This window comes from Nycticebus coucang, chromosome 9 (assembly GCF_027406575.1).
Source record: "Nycticebus coucang isolate mNycCou1 chromosome 9, mNycCou1.pri, whole genome shotgun sequence".
NCBI lineage: Eukaryota > Metazoa > Chordata > Mammalia > Primates > Lorisidae > Nycticebus > Nycticebus coucang.
Window position 1 is genome coordinate 104,311,101 of NC_069788.1, and position 18,143 is coordinate 104,329,243.

An 18,143-nucleotide genomic window follows, 5' to 3' on the forward strand; every position below is an offset into this window, starting at 1 on the left:
CTAGAGTCTTGGGAAAGCTCAGAATTTGAAAAGCAGGCAGCACAAATATTGCTTTCTGGAGTCAATGAGAAGTGGTCTTGTACGAGCAGGTGGTAGTAACCTGCAGAAGAGTTTTCCTACTTTTTTTCTAATCGAAGAAAATAGTTTCTTCATCTTTAAACAGAATTTAAGTAATTCACTTTCTTTAAATTGTGCTTTAAGAATATAATCATTCTTCAAATTTAGAATTTTTTTCTTTTCTTTCAGTATTATACTGAAATTTCTTATGGTAATCAGAATAAATTTCTCATACACTTGAACTTTTTTCTTTGAAATCTTTAAAAATAACCCTTGAGCATACATGCATGTTTATTTTTTTTTTACTAAATATTACTTAACAGCCATTTTTAATTTGTTTTCTGAAGTGGAATTTGATTATGTAAGTGACTATACTATTACATAGTCCTTCCATTTTTAAGTCATTCCAGTATTTAGAGTGTTTCTTTGAGTCAGTTTTTGAATCCTTTAGCAGAACTACAAAGAGTTTGCAAAATTGAAACACAGTTCTTTCAGCTCCTAGGTGCATGGTGAATCGTTCCTTTGGTCAGCCAGGGCTCTTCAGGATGAAACAGTAGAGGTTGGCATTGTGATCCTGTTTTTTTCATCTCATCAGTTGTTAGTGAGAATTAGTGACGTGGCTCTATCTAGATAGATGCTAGGGGATCAGGAAGTAAGCTTGCAAAGTTGTCAGGAAGGAACAGGAAACAAAGGGTACCAAAAAGAAGAGAGTTCTCACACTTTATGGGGGCAAGACATGATTGCAAGAGGGACTTTACCTAACAATTGCAATCAATGTAACTGGCTTATTGTACCCTCAATGAATCCCCAACAATAAAAAAAAAATAAATAAAATAAAATAAAAAAAAAAAAAAGAAGAGAGTTCTAAATGTAGAGCTTTTATTTAAACTCATTTTCCAGGTTGTCAGCCTGTGAATGTGTCAGTGTATTAACCTGGTAGATCTGAAAGTGATGTTTATATTTTTCTTTCCTTAGAGGATATATTATATTATAGCTTTCCTTCTGATTATACATCAGTACATACTCATTGTAGAAAATTTATGAAGTATAAGAATATTTAAAAAATGCAAATTGACTATAAACTCTGGATGGTAAATACATACTTTTGGTGTTTTCCTCCCCTTTTCTCTCTGCTCTTCCCTGCCCCTCTGAATTTATATACTGATAACATATATGCATACAGATAGAGTTTATTACAAAATTAGAATTCATACTTTTATCCCTTGCTTTGCCATAAAATATTCTTAAGAAATAGAAGTTTCAAAGGCTATGTACTGTTCATGATATGTATGTATTGTATTTTAACCATTTTCTTGTATTTTGAAATTAATATTTTTTTATTTTCCCTTTATTACAACCTCATAGTAACTGTCTGTATGTGTGTGGGGTGTGTGTGTGTGTGTGTGTGTGTACACATATATAATTCTGTAAATATATTTATATTTCTATATGTATTCTAGGTGATTTTGTTAGGAGAAATTTTTGCAAGTGTAATTACTAGATCAAAGGTGCAAACTGTTCTTGGTGTATACTGCCCACTGACATCCAGACACGTTATATCAATGTACATGTTATAAGAGTATTATTAGCCCAACAACCGGGCTTTTTAAGAGAGTTCTTTCCCTAACAACCTGGCTAACCATAGACATTATTATATAAAAGAAAACATTTTAATAGGCCAGAAAGGCATCTTGTTTAATTTGCATTTCTTAGATTATGTTGAACATATTTTCATGGCCGTCCATGTTTATTTTCTTATGTGGCCACTTGGTATGCGTTTATCAACATGGAATGAATCTACTATGTTAAGTAAAGTATCATTGAGGAGAATTATTTTCAGATGCCTAGTCAGTTTTTATTAATGCCAGGAATGTTAGGATTTACCATACTTTTTAAAAAGTAATTTTTAAATTATAGCGTACAATAATACATTGTTAATGATGAATGAAAAGTATATAATTGACACTGCTTTGTACTTTTTGAGTCAGGTGTATTTAAGGCCACTCAGGAGCTATTTTCATGACCCTCCATGCATTCTACCCTTGTTTCTGATTAATGTAGTGTGAGCCTAGTGTCAACTTTGATGGCCGTTCTGTTCTCATCTGTTCCTCTCTTCCTCCATCAACCCGTATTTGGGGAGTGGTAGTCCTGGCTGTGATAGACTGGCATCTTTTGGTAAGGATAGACCTCTCCCCTATCCATGCCTTCTGTGCTGGCTCTGAACCTCGAGTGTTCTCTCGGTTAGCTATGGGAATCATGTTTGACCTTTTGAATTGTCAGTAATAATCGAAGAAAAGGCCAAATATTTATCAACAACAAAAATAATTTCTATTTTTTAATTATAATTAGATTCTTTAATTTTCCTTATTTCAACATTTATGAAACTTACGTAATTAAAATCTTTAAAGGGTTGCTAAGTGTTTCTTGTGCTTAAAAAAACCCATGCAAATTTCTCAGCTACAGCTCACCTTAAATCTTGGTATCTCTGCAGGTGTTCCATCAGATTCAGGAGCTTGAACATCCCTTATTGCTCAAAGTAATTAAAATTAATAGCTGAAGACATTGTATGTATGTACTGGTGAAACTCATGCTGGAAAGTGTGATTCTATTTCATTAAAAGTATGCAATCTTAGTGGGGTAAGTGAGAGGTCATTTTTTCCCTCCTATATTATGTGATAATTGGAGATAATTTGGTTAATGTTGTTCTTGTTCTTAATTTTATTTGATGCCACTAAGATTTTTCTGTTTCAGAGTTAAATTTAATATCTCATTTCTTCACTTGTTAGCATTTATCAATTGACTATAAATGCATGTTCCATTCAAAAGATTTTGAGGTACTTATGCCTATGGTAAAAATGTAAAAACATGGCCTGGGCTGTTTAAACATGAAACCTTTCTGTGGTCATTCTGGAGAAGGTGGGCAGGAATGATACTGGGTGAAGGCTGGCTCAGAGGGTACCAACACTCTGTAATATTCTGCATCTTTTACTATTACAAAAAATATTAGAAAAATATATGTCAGATGATAGCATTTATTAGTTCTAGGTACATATATGCATGCTTGTTTTATTATTCGTCTATTATTTTCAATTTAAATATTTTCTGTTATTAAAAAACATAAAAATTTCAGTTATTCCTATTTTTAGTCAAGTTGAAGCTCATAGCATCTATTTTTTGAAGTGTCTTACCTACTGTTTGTATCCAATACAGTTATTTATAGGTAACTGGTTATTATTAAAATTTTGATCCTTTTAGGAAAATCAAATCCCAAAGATAGTTATTTTGTTCCTTTTTCTCACCAGCAACCATTGTAATGAGCCTTGTCTTTTTATTCTGCCTCATGGTTTCTTAATTTCAATTTAGCTTCCAGAATTATGACTTGTTAACATGAACATTATTATACTCTAAACAACACAATTTTGATATGAAAGCTACAGATCTCAGACATGATTATTATTTTCTTTTATACAAGAGGTAAAAGGAGTCAGAGAACAAAATCCACTTAGTATGAAGCCAGTGGTTTGATTTATTTACAGGGCTCTTTATTAAATGTAGGATAGATATGTCACTTCATTTTTTCCCCCTGTGTGCCTAATTAAGATTTCATCTTCTTATTTGGGCCTGGTGGCTCACACCTGTAATCCTAGCACTTTGGGAAGCTTAGGCAAGTAGATTGCTTGAGCTCAGGAGTTTGAGACCATCCTGAGCAATAGCAAGAACCTGTCTCTACTAAAAGTAGAAAAACTAGCCAGGCATCATGGCAGCTGCCTGTAGTCTCAGCTACCTGGGAGGCTGAGGCAAGAGGTTCCTTTAGCCCAAGAATTTGAGGTTGCTGTGAGCTATGATGATGCCACGATATTCTACCCAGGATGATAGAGTGAGACTGTGTCTCAAAAAAAAAAAAAGTTTCATCTTCTTTGTATTTCCTTTCCTTTTTTGATATTTTTATGCTGACATGAAATGAGAGGGAGTTGAGAAGACTGAAGACATATGAAGCCCTGGCCTGCTCTATCTTTAGCCACTTTTATTTGCTGTTATTGGATGTAATGGATAGCAGAACACAGTGGAATGAACATAGCATTGAAGAACAGAGAAGTCTGGCTGAATCCTGGGTCTACATCCTGGGGTTGCTACTTGTAATTAATGCATGGAGTTGGATATGTTGCTGAACACCTTTGGCCTTAGCATCCCTTGTAAATTAGGCATTAATAGTGTTCATTTTATAATTTATTATCAGAATTAAATAGGGTTTTCTGTTTAAGCATTTACATAGTATCTTGCTTAATAGCAAGCTCTCAAGAAAATGTTGGTTTTTATCTGCTTTCACTAATGAAAGATGTGGGGAAGTGAAGCATCCACTTAGAGTGAAAGATTTAGGTCATGTAGCATAGATTTATGAGATATACACAAAAGTGATTTCCTTTTAAAGTTTAAAAGGTAAACTTTAAATGTAAGTTTTCATTTGTTCTTGACTTTATTCTTTTAGAGTTAATCAATTATAAGCCAAGACAAACAAAGCCAGACATTTGCTTCAGGCTTAGTTTCTCGTTCATGTTTTCTGATAAGGGAGGGAGTTACGTTGTGAGCACTATACCTTTGTGCTTATATGTCTGAGAAGGGAGGCAAGAACCAGAGAAGATTGGTGCAGAAGGAAGTTAAGAGGTGTGGGACAGGAAGAGGAGAAGCCTGGGTATTTGAGGATGTTCTCTAACCCTGTCTCGGATATTCCATTGACCCTTTTGCTGATGTGGCAAACATAGACTTTTCATTTTCAAAAAACCTAAACTCATAGCCAGTGTTCTTTTGTTGTTTATTTCTTTCTTTCTTTATTTACTTTTATCTAATATTTAAAAAACATGATTGCTTTTATTAAATGCTCTAGGATTGAAATATATTTCAATCAAGTCCCTTTATCTTCTCTTTAGGTATATGGTCATATATTTCCCAGTTGAATTCAGAATAAAGATCCAAAAGTCCAGAATATTCTATCATTAAATAAATATTTCACCACACATTACTTAATAAGCCAGAAAAAATGGCCTATTGATTTTAGGAAGATTATAGAAATTAATATTAAAATAAAGATTAAGTTAAGTAGAAAATGAAATTATTTGGATAATCAGTAAATTTTCACTTTTGACCAGTTGAGTTTTCTCTGATGCTTCCTTGTTCTAAATATATTTAGTTTCGTCAACTTCTGTTAAAAGGTTTCCCGAAACTTTTGAGATTTGTTTGCATGAAATAATTTTCTTATGCATAAAATAGAAAATTAAGGTAAGAATGGGAGAAAAGCATGTTAAGAGAATTATCTGATGATCAAATTATTCTCAGGCTGTTTGGTTTTCTGTTTTGGTGGAGCTGTAGAAGATGCTATCTTCTCACATACTTGTCATTGTAGAATTTGTACCTCTGTTACACCACTTGTTAAATTCTAATATATTTTAAATTAAGATACATGAGAGTTTTCACTGTACACTGAATGGGATTCTCTTATTGCAGGTCATGCTGTGTGTGTGCTGTATTTTTAGGTTTAAAGATACAGTGTTCTTATCAGACTAATATTAAGACACTTGCAAGATCATAATTTTAGAAAATATAGTAGAACCTCCATAGTTGACCACCTCCTATATTGACCACCTGCTTAAGTTGCACTAATTTTAAGAGACCTGCCGTGCGCCACATGTACGTATCAGTACAGTAGGCCTAGGTCCTTATGTTGACCACTCTGTATATTAACCAGTTTGTTACAGTCCCTCAGGTGGTCAGACTTTGAGGTTTGACTATTTGTGTTTTCCTCTACCTTACAGTGTTGTTGGTAGGATTAAGTGAGGTATTGTACGTGAAATGCTTTTAGAATTTGGAAGCATTGCACAATCTAAGGGATTATTATTTAGAGTTGTAAACAGCACTAAAAACATGTCTGATGAATTGCTTTTAAAGCAGAAAAAGTAAAGGGAGTTACATGGTGAAGTGACTTTTTCTGTTGGTAAGCTCTATATGTAGAAATTACTAATATAGAAAAGAACTGAAGTAATAAATACTTAAAAAGATCAAAAAGTGAATAAATTAATCTGTTTCCCCCAGTTTTTACCATCTGACTGACCTGGACTTGGATTTATTTTGAAGGATTCCTATAAATCAATGGCAGAATCGTCCAGTGAGTCAGACCACTTGCGCTATGGCGACCGATTCAGTCGCTGGGCTCCCAGATCAGGTCACAGGGAAACTGGAAGCCGTCCTGCGGTAGGAGTCACTGAGAAGGTCAACACCATAACAAGTACTTTACAGGTCAGTGTAACAGCGGTTGCATTTATAGATTTTAAATAGTTTGAGCAGAGTGATAGCTTCAGCCACCGTATTAGTTTTCTTGCTGCTGTAACAAATTACCACAAAACTAATATTTTAAAATAATGTTGACAAACTTATCTTACAGTTCTGTCAGTGAGAAGTCTGACATTGGTCTCGTGAGACTAACAATCGGGGTGTTGATAAGGCTGCATTCCCTCCTGGAGGCTCTAAGGGAAATCTTGTTCTCCTGCCTTTTCTGTCTTCTGAGGCTGCCCTGGTCTCGAGGCCTGCTTTCATCCTCAAAGCCTGCAGGGACGGGCAGAGTCCTCACATCACACCACTCTACCTCTCCTGCCACCCTCGCCCTCTTTTAAGGATGCTTGTGATTGCATTGAATCTACTCAGTAATCCAGGAAGATCTCCCTATCTCAAAGGCTTTCATGTAATCACATCTGTAAATCTCTGTTGCCACATAAGGTACATGTATACAGGTCCTGGGAATTAGGACTTGGAAATCACTGAGGCCCACTAACGTCAGTAAAGATATTGGAAATATATGATAGGTTGTGGAGAAAGTTTGGGGATAAAGCCATATTTCCAAATAAATTATCATGGGAGTGAAACCCTTAGAAATTACTGTTAGTAGTTGAGCTTCTTCTGGGCATGCACCTTTAGAGAAGTTGTCTGTATTTTGGCAAGGTAGATTGCCTGTGGATAAATGCTATACGGATGCCATTTTGATTTAGAGGCTAACTTTTAACAGTGTTTGGTGGAGGCAGTTTACACCCTTTCCATAGAAAAGGCTTGGGAAAAGAGATGGGGAAGGGGAACATAGTTACACTGGGAAAAAGAAAACTCAGAAAAGGGATTTATTTCCTTCTTAATTAATCCCTTACTTTGTAGCCTGGATAAGCCTGGATTTTGGCTTTTAATTGCTTTGGATTAGTGTGCTTAGATAAGGAGAGGATAATTTTTGGTGAAGCCATGATATCATTTGAAAATCAGAAGGTCTATTTGTTTTAAATGTATTTAAACTAAGATAACAATATAATTTTGGAGTATGAATTCTTGTACTTTCCCACCAATTAGGTACATTAATAAGTATATGTTTTTGAAAGAAATTCTTCCATTAATCTCTTAGGTGAAACCTAGCATGCTTAGGTGAGAATCATTTCTGTTGTGATTAGAACTAAATTTATTGTTTGTAGCTTAAGGTAAAAGGATACTTTCTTTTCCCTTTTATCAAGTTCTAAGGTGATGTAGTAATTGGAGTGACACTGATTCTAATGATTTGCTTCTCTTGTGCACAATCTAGTAGATTTGTTCTTTTGGGATTTCTTTTCTGTAAGGAAAGTATGAATTAGTTGAGGTCCACATATTGAAAATGAGGCTTCTTTTCAATTTATGGTTTTGTTGCTGACTTATTAGGCAACCTTGAATAAAGATTTAAATTATGTGCTTCAGATTTTACACAAGTAAACTGCAGTTTTATTTCAGTATCTTTCTTGGTGTTTAGATTTCTTTGATATTTGTGAAGTAGATTAATATCCAATTTAACTATGATATAAATTAAATTATCTATAAAACTGTTAACTTAGCTGATTGACATACTACCAAGATTGACTGGGAAAACAATGTTTGGAACAATTAACAGAGCCCATTTGCTTTCAAGGACACCAGTCGGAACCTGCGACAAGTGGACCAGATGCTTGGACAATACCGAGAGTATAGTAATGGACAGGCGGGTGCTATAGAACACGTGAGAACACTTACATATGTTTGTATATTCTCTTTTGGGGAATGCAGTTGTTGGCAAGTGGGGAAATGAGATAAAGGAGAAGACGTTTGTGAAGATCTTTAGTTTTTAAACCCACTTTACTATTTATAGCTTAAATTTAGGTTAGCTTGTCAGATGGATTGACAACCAGTTTATGTAGAGTCAAGTCTATTGAATTTGAAAGCTTTAAGTCAGAAAGGGAAGTCAGGACATAAACAGACACTTACTAAACTTGGGCCATTGATACCTTTTATAGGGAGTTAGGAATTTTAAGGATATTTTATTTTAAAGTAGTACATGCTCATTGTTTTAAAAAAAAATAAAACTTTTCTCTCAAAGCCCCTTATCCACTCAAAAGAAGTAACAATTTTGACAGCTTCTTATGTATCTTTCCAAACATTTTATATGCACATACAAACATATGTATGATTGTTTGTAAGTGGAATTATATATAAAGTATAATATAATAGAACTTTAAAAAATTCCAAAAAAAAAAAAAATTCCATAATGCATGTTCCATCCCTTTCCATTTTAGTTGTATGTGTGACCTTGTTGTTTTGAACATACATAGAATTCTATAGGATGGATGTGTCTAGTTTTTTCTTTTGTTATTGTAAATAATGTAGCAATGACTATTATTGTACACATTGTTTTTTTGGCAGCCATGTAGGATAACTGGAAGTGGAATTTCTGAGCTAAACAATATGTGCGCTTAAAAATTGCTGGATATTTTAGAATTTCCTTTTCAAGGATATGCCAACTTCTTGTACTTACCTCATATGGGGATGTAAGAAGGAAAGATACCCTAGAATTCTGGAATAAAATGTATACCATACATTTAGTTAGTGTTTCTCTAATTCTATCTTTCTATTTTTCCTTCCTTTGGAATTTGCTTTTTCATCTTCTGTAAGCTCTTGAAAACCAATTAAATTTATTCCTTCATGTTTCTGATGATAAGTATACATACATTGTGATGAAAAAGCCTATATTACATTTATATCTGTGCTATCCTGAACTGTCACATAGCTCTCAAGTTGTGATTGATGGCTTATTTTCTTTTTGCAAAGTAAAAGTGTAGTCATCATTATTCACTTGTAATTGGAAGCTAATTGCTCAGGCACAGGAAATGTTTCTTCTCTCACAGGGTTTCTACTATTTTCATTTAGAAAATAAGCTTGGACATTCTTGTACCTACAGGATTTTTATGATTTATGATGTATTTGACAGATGGAGCTATAGACTTTGTATGTTTTAGCAGCTCATGAAATGTTTTTGGTTAATTACCTTGTTAAGCTAATCAAGTCTTTGCCTTTTAATTTATTAGTAAAAATTGAAAACATTATTGTTAACTCCTAGCTGAATTTATGATAGTAAATTTCCAATCAGGCAATTGGGACATGAAATTATGTATTATAGAAACTTCTAGATAGATAAACCAGATAAACCTTGAAAATATAAAATATGTTCTGTAGTATTAAGTCTCTGTGGTAGGCCTAGAGTAGAATAACTGAATTCTCCTGGGGGAGTGGTTTTATTCATGGGAAGTAAACTTAACAGATAGTCTGCAAAGCCACTCATGAAAAATAAGATACAGGAGAGTAAGAGCTTTTCTTTTTGCTTTAGGCTGTTCTTAGTCTGATGTAGAGTTTCGTCCTTAGTTTTCCCAAATCCTTATTCTGTTAAAATACAGGATATCTCAAATGTCGCCCTAAAGTTGTAGCTAAATGTACCTTTATTTGTAAAAGGTACAGTCCTAGGTCCATCTCACACAGGTGGGTCTGGCTTTGGACACCTGGCTTCACCTCCTCTCTTATCTAAATATTTCCTTTATCTTTGGGTAAAGAAAAAAATCATAGGGAGTAGATTCTTTATTCTGGGGACCCCTGGCTTCCTGCAATTACTACATTCTGGGAGCCCTCACTTTCCCCTGTTTGTTCTGGTGGCTCCCAATTTTGCTTGTAATTTCCCAGATTAACTTTTACAAAATATTCTCTACATGTGGGCCACTTCTTTTTATGCACACATGAACACTTCTGCTCTCCCACTCGCGGTGAACACATTCCAAGATATCCATTGCTATGGAGACTTGTGGGACACACTGTAGTGGGTTCTCAACGATATTTCCCTCCAGCATACCAGAGAGCTGTCACTCATTGCCTCATATTACAGTCCTGCAATACAGCAGTGATTTATATCCTGCCACCAGAGATCACGTGGGGGAACACCTGCCAGTATGAGAAGACAAGTAACTCTGAAGGTGTATTTCTCACAAGGGATTCTGATGGGCCCCTCATTGAAATTGCTTTCTTAACATTACAATATTTGCTACTATGGAATGCCTCCTATCTAAAGATGGGTATCTGTAAGTGTGCCATGCGTGACGTGATTTTCCTGAATCTATTTATAATTTTCAAGTCCCTAAAGTAAATGGTAGAATTATCCTTTTTTTTTTTTTTTTTTTAAATTGAAGCAACCCTGGAGAGTGACTTTTTTCTTTTTGAGACTAAACTGCAACTTACAAATCCTATGGCTATGGAACAAGCTTTTTTTCCTTCTTAAACATCTTATAATAATTATTTTAACCAATCCTTAACAAATTTTCACCATGCTGAATATCTATTGCTTAGTTGAAATAAACATTCTTTTTTTAACTTACAAAGAGATTTCCTGAAAATGAAATCTTTTGCACTAGGGGAGGACAGGAACTTTTATTCTTTAACTTAGGTTTAAAAATTATTCTATTGTTAAATATAGTAAGTATTCTTAGAGAATGAATATAAATTTTATATATGCATTTAAATATTTATTTTCTTCAGATTTAACTTTGTGAATGCAGTGTATCCCTGGGTAGGGGAAGAGTTTGTAAATATGAATATTTGGTGAGATGTTTTCTTTCCACCCCACCCCACCCCCGAAAAGGGAAATGTGAGAATTGTTCTTGTTGGTCTTATAAAATCTAGGGTCATGAGTCATGTTGGGTTGCTTTTTTGACCTTGAAATAGACATGATTTCACTGTTCTCTTGAATTTGTATAGCCTCAAACCCTAAATTTAATTTTTTGCTTCTATGATAATACGTGAAGGCTTCTTAGTGAGGAGCTGACAGTATTAAAGAATCATATGAAGTCCCTGATGTTTCATCATTTCTGGGAATTTCTTCATAAGCTTGATGTATACCTGGTACTTTTTTACATTAGCTTATTTAATTCCCTAAACAACCCTATAAGATAAATACAGTTAGTATCCTTATTTTCAAAATAGGAAAACTGTGTCACAGAACAGTTACTAAGTTGTCTATGGTCCCTTAGGTATAAGTGACAGAGCCAAGGGTAGGATCTTATTTTAATTAAAATTCAGCTTCAGGACTAATTTACCTCATTCAGTCATGGTTACTCAAACTTTTATGATACTCTGGATTTATATTCCTGAAAATTGGGACTTTGGATTCAAAATATAAAGGGTTATATATGAGGTCTGATAAGTTAGGGAACTCATCCTAGATAAATTGCTACATACCTCATTGCTGAATGTCAATCACTACCGTCACCTTCAGAGTACTCCCCTTGGGAAGCTATGCACTGAGGTCAATGCTTAGTCTACCCTTCAAAGCAATTTTGGAACTCTTTTTCTGGAATGCTCATCAAAGCTGTTGTTGATTTACTCGAGGTCCTGAATGTCATCAAAATGTCTTTTTTCAATATTTCCTTTATCTTTGGGTAAAGAAAAAAATCATAGGGAGTAGATGTTCCAATATAGTTATTTGTTTACTGGATAAAAACTACCTCACAGATAGAGCTATGTGAGCCAGTGCATTATTGTGATGCAAGAGCCATGAGTTGTTGACCAAAATTTTTAGTTAAGATTTTCCTGTTTCCCCGTCGATGTTTACTTGGTCTGCTATACTTCTCACAGCCAACAATCTTGATGTACAATTTGATGAACTTTGTCAATCTTTTCATCAATTCTGCTGATGACTGGCTGCCCTGACCTCTCTTCATTAGTGATGCCTACTCTCCCTTCAGAAAAGCGTTTAATCTATTTGTACACTGGCATTTTCTTCAAGGCATTATCTCCATAAACTTGAACATAGCCCTGATTTCAGTTCCACTCTTGCCAAGTTTAATAAGATATTTATAAATGTTTGTTCATTTCTCTAATTGAAGATCTGACATTCTCTCAATGGCACACAAAAATATGCAACAACAATAATGATCATCATTCAGTAAGACCCTGCTACAGGTTGGCACAAGCACACCTGTGAGTCAGTGATATAGCAAGATTAGGAAACCTTACTGAGTTGTTTATACAGTGCTGCCACCATAAATGCACTGTAGCAGGTTCACAAACTTAATCGTGAGGCCTTGTAATTGTATATTGATTTTGTAGATTTTGGAAAAGTAGATTTTGGAGCCCAGTGCCACAGAAGTCATCCATGTACAGCTAGTACAATGTCTAGAATGAAAGTTAGATGGAACAAATACAGAAACAGAGTTGGGAAGAAATCTAGTGCTGAGGTAGAATTGGCATTGAGTCATTGTTAAAATTATAGGGGAAACTGGGCTGTATCTGATGAGGTTTAAAAACTGGGTATAAAAGAAAAATTCAGGTCTCTTGATTCAAATCAGCAAATTAATAAAGCTCATTTTTAAGGTAAAGATTGACCAAAATGTAGAAATATTACAGTTTAGAGACTTGCATTAATGAGTAATTTTTTTCTAATTAAATACTTTGGTTAAATTTCCCTTTGAAAGTGATAGGTTCTTACCAGCTAGTATGGGAACTTTAGAAGAATGTTGGATGTTAAATAATAAACTCCAGGTTTTTCCCTTCTAATTAATGGGTTTCAGTTGTCAAATCAATTTAGTGACAACACAAAAGGATAAGGCTAGTTGTTTAAAGCCAGACAGCCACTTGAAATATCCTAAAGCTGAAGATATTCATGCCTTCCTCCCTAGCTGAGGATCACTAATTGTCCCAAAGGTAAAAGCTATTCATAATCTTTTGTTAACTTTAACTAGTATGAGTCTATTGGTGAGAGATTTTAATCAAAGTTAAATTCTATTAAGACTTTCTTTTTGTAAATATACAAGTATTTCAGAACTTGAGAATTAGTTTCTTAGAGTCTCTTTTAAATTTCTTCCTCCCATTGTTGCCCACATGATTTCCATTCATACTTCTGAGTTGCTATGTAGTCAGTCCTTCTTTTATATAACTTTTTATCAGATCATTAACCTTGACTTACATTTTGTTTCTAATCAGAGTTTTTCCAAATAGAGACACAGGGCTTTCAGAGATCTATATGAGAATTTAAAAATTTGATATTTTATATTTATGATAATTCAAAGCTTCTATAGTTTTATCATTTCATCATTTACTAGTTTCTAACACAATTAGCTGGGTTCCTACCTCCTCTAGTGATGACCAATGATTTTTCCCCTCTTGAGTACTGCTGTTAACTCACAATTGTATACATATTTTATGTGTTATAGTCCATTGGAGTTTGTCTTAATGCTCAAATTGTTTCATCTTTGGCTAGAGGGAGCCTACTCAAGTTTACTCCCTAGTCCAATGGCATGTCTTGAAGATATGGATAAACTACCCTATAAACAAATGTTTTCATTCAATTTCAGGCCCAAATTTTATTTGTATTCATACTGGTGTATAATAGTAATGCTTCAATTGTTTAGTCTAATATTAAAAAAGTATTGGTAGAAGAATAGGCCTAATTTGTAAATGATGCAAAGTTGCACTGAAAATCTGTTATATCAGTTTCTATCATGACCATTTTGCAGATTTTGGAGAGGCGAAAGTAGGGGAAAATGGAGTCCTCACTTGGAATGTGGTGAGGTAGTCATCCCAGGCTAGAAAGAATTTGTACCATTGTCATTAGTACCACATTTCTGGATTGAACTTGATTTAGTGTCAGCTATATAGTATCACATATCATGGAAAATTAATGCTAAATTGAGTTTTATTAATATATATATTTTTTGAGACCAAGTCTCAGTCTGTCACCCATGGTAGAGTGCTGTGGCATCACAGCTCACAGCAACCTCCAACTCCTGGGCTGAGACTCTTGCCTCAGCCTCCCGAGGAGCTGGGACTACAAGAGCCCGCCATGACGCCCGGCTATAATATTTTGTTTTTATTTAATTTTGTTTTGTATCTAGTTAGGAGTTACAATCCTAAAGAGTCTACAACAATTTTTATGACTTCATATCTTATCTCTTTGTTTTTGTATTTTATGAATTATCAAAGTAATTTCATATATCAGGATTAGATTTTATACAGTGCCTATTGTGTTATTACTACTTTGGATATAGATTTAAATTCTGTTACTTTAGTTTTATGTCTTCAGTGAGAAACATGTTTGTGCCATAATGCGTGGAGGAGTAATTTAAAAGTATAGACTTCACTCATCTATTTTTACATTTCATTTTTTGGACTGTATAAATCAGCCTATTCATCCTCTAATGGCTTAAAGTGTATTTTTTTTAGAGTTTTAAAATGAGGTTGCCAAATAGATACTTTTTATCTTATTCTTGAAATCATTAATTTTTAAATACCTTTTTTCATCCTTAATCTTGGGGTCCTTGTTTTGTTTCTCTTCTTATGCACTATTTTTCTGTAAGTTCCATGGTGGCCTTGTTTTTTTTTTTTTTTTTTTTGTAGAAGGAAGCATATGTCCCTGTGAAGATTCATTTTAATCATTGGCTTTTAGTTACAGCTTAGGATTTGTTAACAAATAAACCAACATAAAAAGTTCTATGTTTAGCATTAACAGATAAGATTATTTGGGAATAGTTCTCGTGAGAACAAGTGGAAACATGAAAATATATAAAAAATAATACCATGGATTCATCAGAGAACTACTAAGGCAGTGAGGAATTTTGCAGTCAGGATCTGCCAAAAAAAGGAAATCCAGAGGATAAGTTTTATATTAGGGACTTTTTTCTACCTTTAAGCTGATTCCAGAAGTGAGTTAGAAACAGAGAGGGTAGGATCAGGGTTATTAATCAATTCAAGAGGACTATGGGAGACAAAAACTAGAGGTCAGGACCCTCCGGTTTTAATTGTAGACCCCAGCGGGCAATAGTTTGGGAGAAATGGTGAATTGAAAATAAAAGAAGTGGCTGGGCACTGTGGCTCACACCTGTACTCCTAGCACTCTGGGAGGCCAAGGCAGGTGGATTTCTTGAGCTGAGAAGTTGGAGACTAGCCTGAGCAAGAGTGAGACCCTGTCTCTACAAAATAGCTGGGCATTGTGGAGGGCACATGTAGTCCTAGCTACTTGGGAAGCAGAGGCAATAGGATTGCTTGAGCCCAACAGTTTGAGGTTGCTGTGAGCTATGACACCACCACAGTCTACCAGACTCTGCCTCAAAAAAAAAAAAGAAAAAAGGAAAAATTGAAAATAGATAAGCCTTCCTGGGGACAGAAGCCCATCTTTGAATGATTTCAATTTCTAACTGGATTAAGGTGATTTGGGATTGCTATTGACCCTAGCCTGACTTCCTGTTAGAAGCAAAACCAAATCTTTCTTTAAATTATCTCAGTAGTTTTAAAATGAAATATCTATGACATGATAAAAAATACACAGGCCTATTAAATGTAAGTAAGTAACTGCATACAGTACACTCTCTTCCTTCATGTTAGCCTGTTATGTTTGTTTGCATGGGTGATGCATCAAATAGACATTGCAGTCTGGCTTTGTAAGTCTTTAGATACTAGACGTCTCTTCCATATTCTGGTAACAGAAGATGAAATAGATAGTGAGAGATACTGTCAATTCTTTTTTTTTTTTTTGGGCCGGGGCTGGGTTTGAACCTGCCACCTCTGGCATATGGGACCGGCGCCCTACTCCTTGAGCCACAGGTGCCGACCTGTCAATTCTTAAAATATTTATGTTTACTAATTTTTAAAAATTTCTTAACATAACTTAGTTCAAACTTTGTTATAAATTCTTTTTGGAACCCAGACATTTCAGATAATAGCTTTTAAAATCTATTTGTGTTTGGAAGCTCTTTAAAAAGAATAATTCTTCCTTCATTATATTCTTTAAATTAGTTAAAAGAAAGCTTGGAACAATCAATAGACCAACTTCGAAGTCAACGTTTATTGAGAAACTCAGGTGGGAGAAGTCTTTCTGTTACAAGTCTGAGTGCAAGTGACCTTGATGGTGGCCCTGTGGCAGGTAATGCTTCAAGTGTTTAGAATACTCTTTTTTTGTTTTAAAAATATTTTTGTAGTAAATATTGAATGCACTTAATACTTGGAGAAATACAACTCATATATAACATATAGATTTGATGGAGATGGAATTATTAAGGAATTTATGGTGCGTATTTTGAAATATAGTAAAAGGTCTGTGTTGTTTTATTAATTTTGTTTTTATCAGCCTCTGCAGACCACACAGAACTTTTCCTGACAAAATTGGATTTAATTGTCTGCTGCCGAATATTAAAAACAAATACACAAATAAGATTTACTATATGGTATACTTTCTGGTTATACGTCTTGTCCTAGCACAATTGTTTTTCAAATTTCTTATGAAATATCCTATGATACTTCTTAAGACCAGGTTAGTTTTGATGTCCAACTAGATTTTAATGACTAGATCAAAGATTATAATACATAGTTTGCCTTAACTAATCTTATATTTTTCTATAGCACTGAGATTCATGTTTGAATTGAAAAGTCTGCAGTTAAGGGAGGTGATACAGATAAGATTGAACATCAGTACCTCACATAGTTAATTTTGTGGTTGGTTATGATAATGATTAAAAATTGGGTGGCACCTGTGGTTCAAAGGAGTAGGGTGCCTGCCCCATATACCAGAGGTGGTGGGTTCAAACCCAGCCCTGGCCAAAAACTGCAAAAAAAAAGAAAAAAAAAGAAAAATTGGACACTATCACTTTTTGTTAGTAGTGAGTAGGTTTTTATTTTTATGTACTGTTCAGATTTTAGATTAGTTTATTTGAAATATTCTGTTTTATTAGTATATTAGAGAGTCAATTTTTATATTGAGCAGTTTATTACTTTTGCATATGCAAATATATTGTTTCTTTAGAAAGTATAGCAAATTGGAACTTTTGACATATTCCATTTTCAGGTTATTTTTTCTGCTTTAAGATAAAGATTAGTGTCAGTTCTGTGGAACTTTATGGCCACAGGAAAATACTTGAGAATAGTTTGGGTTTGGGGTTAAGGGCACATGTGTATGTATATCCATGTCTGGAGTGTACGTACAGAGTAAAATTTTAGTCTGCTGCTTCTCATGCATGTTTTAATCCCCTCTCTTTTCTTTCAATTGTAAAGAGAGCCATCGTTTTCCACCTACATCACCTCTCAAGGACTATGGAGAGCCACAGGGTACTAAACGTGATAGATCCAGATCTGGTGTGCGATTTGTTCGGGATACTGATGATGTGGTCCAGGTACCTTGTATCATTCTGTAATTTATATGTATCATTTCCTTACATTTCTAGATAAATGACTAACACTTGAACTTTAAGGCTATATTTTAACCAAGAATTTGATCATCAGAAATTTTGCATTGAGTTTTTTTTTTAACTAAGGAAATGACCTTAGAGTATTTTGTAAATACTTTGTAAAATTTTGTAAATAAAAGTACATTTAGCTATACTTCCCATTTTCCCTACGTATGGCAACTTTTGGGGTGACTTTTGGGACACACTTTAGAATTCTATTATGTGTGTGTGTATATATATACACCACATTTTTTTATCCATTGATCTGTTGATGGATAATTAGGTTGTTTCTGTATCTTGGCTATTGTGAATAAAGCTGCAATGAACACCAGATTACCAATGTCTCTTTGACACACTGATTTCAGTACCTTTGGGTATATATCCAGAAATGGGATTTCTGTGTCATGTAGTAGTGGTAGTTGTATATTTAGTTTTTGAAGAACCTCCATATAGTTTTCCATAATGGCTGTACTTAATTACATTCCCACCAACAGTGTGCAAGAGTTCTTTTTTCTCTGCATCCTCTCCAAT

At 34.3% G+C, this 18,143-nt stretch overlaps 1 protein-coding gene across 1 annotated transcript in view; it reads left to right on the top strand.

Annotated features, from left to right (window-relative positions):
• CEP128 (centrosomal protein 128) overlaps window positions 1-18,143 on the top strand; it is a 428,651-nt gene that overhangs the window by 30,213 nt on the left and 380,295 nt on the right. The window contains exons 4-8 of the mRNA XM_053602694.1: window positions 2,549-2,694; window positions 6,184-6,345; window positions 8,018-8,104; window positions 16,189-16,315; window positions 17,440-17,558. Coding sequence (XP_053458669.1) covers window positions 6,199-6,345; window positions 8,018-8,104; window positions 16,189-16,315; window positions 17,440-17,558 — 480 coding nt within the window. The 5' untranslated portion in view covers window positions 2,549-2,694; window positions 6,184-6,198. The remainder of the gene's footprint in view (window positions 1-2,548; window positions 2,695-6,183; window positions 6,346-8,017; window positions 8,105-16,188; window positions 16,316-17,439; window positions 17,559-18,143) is intronic.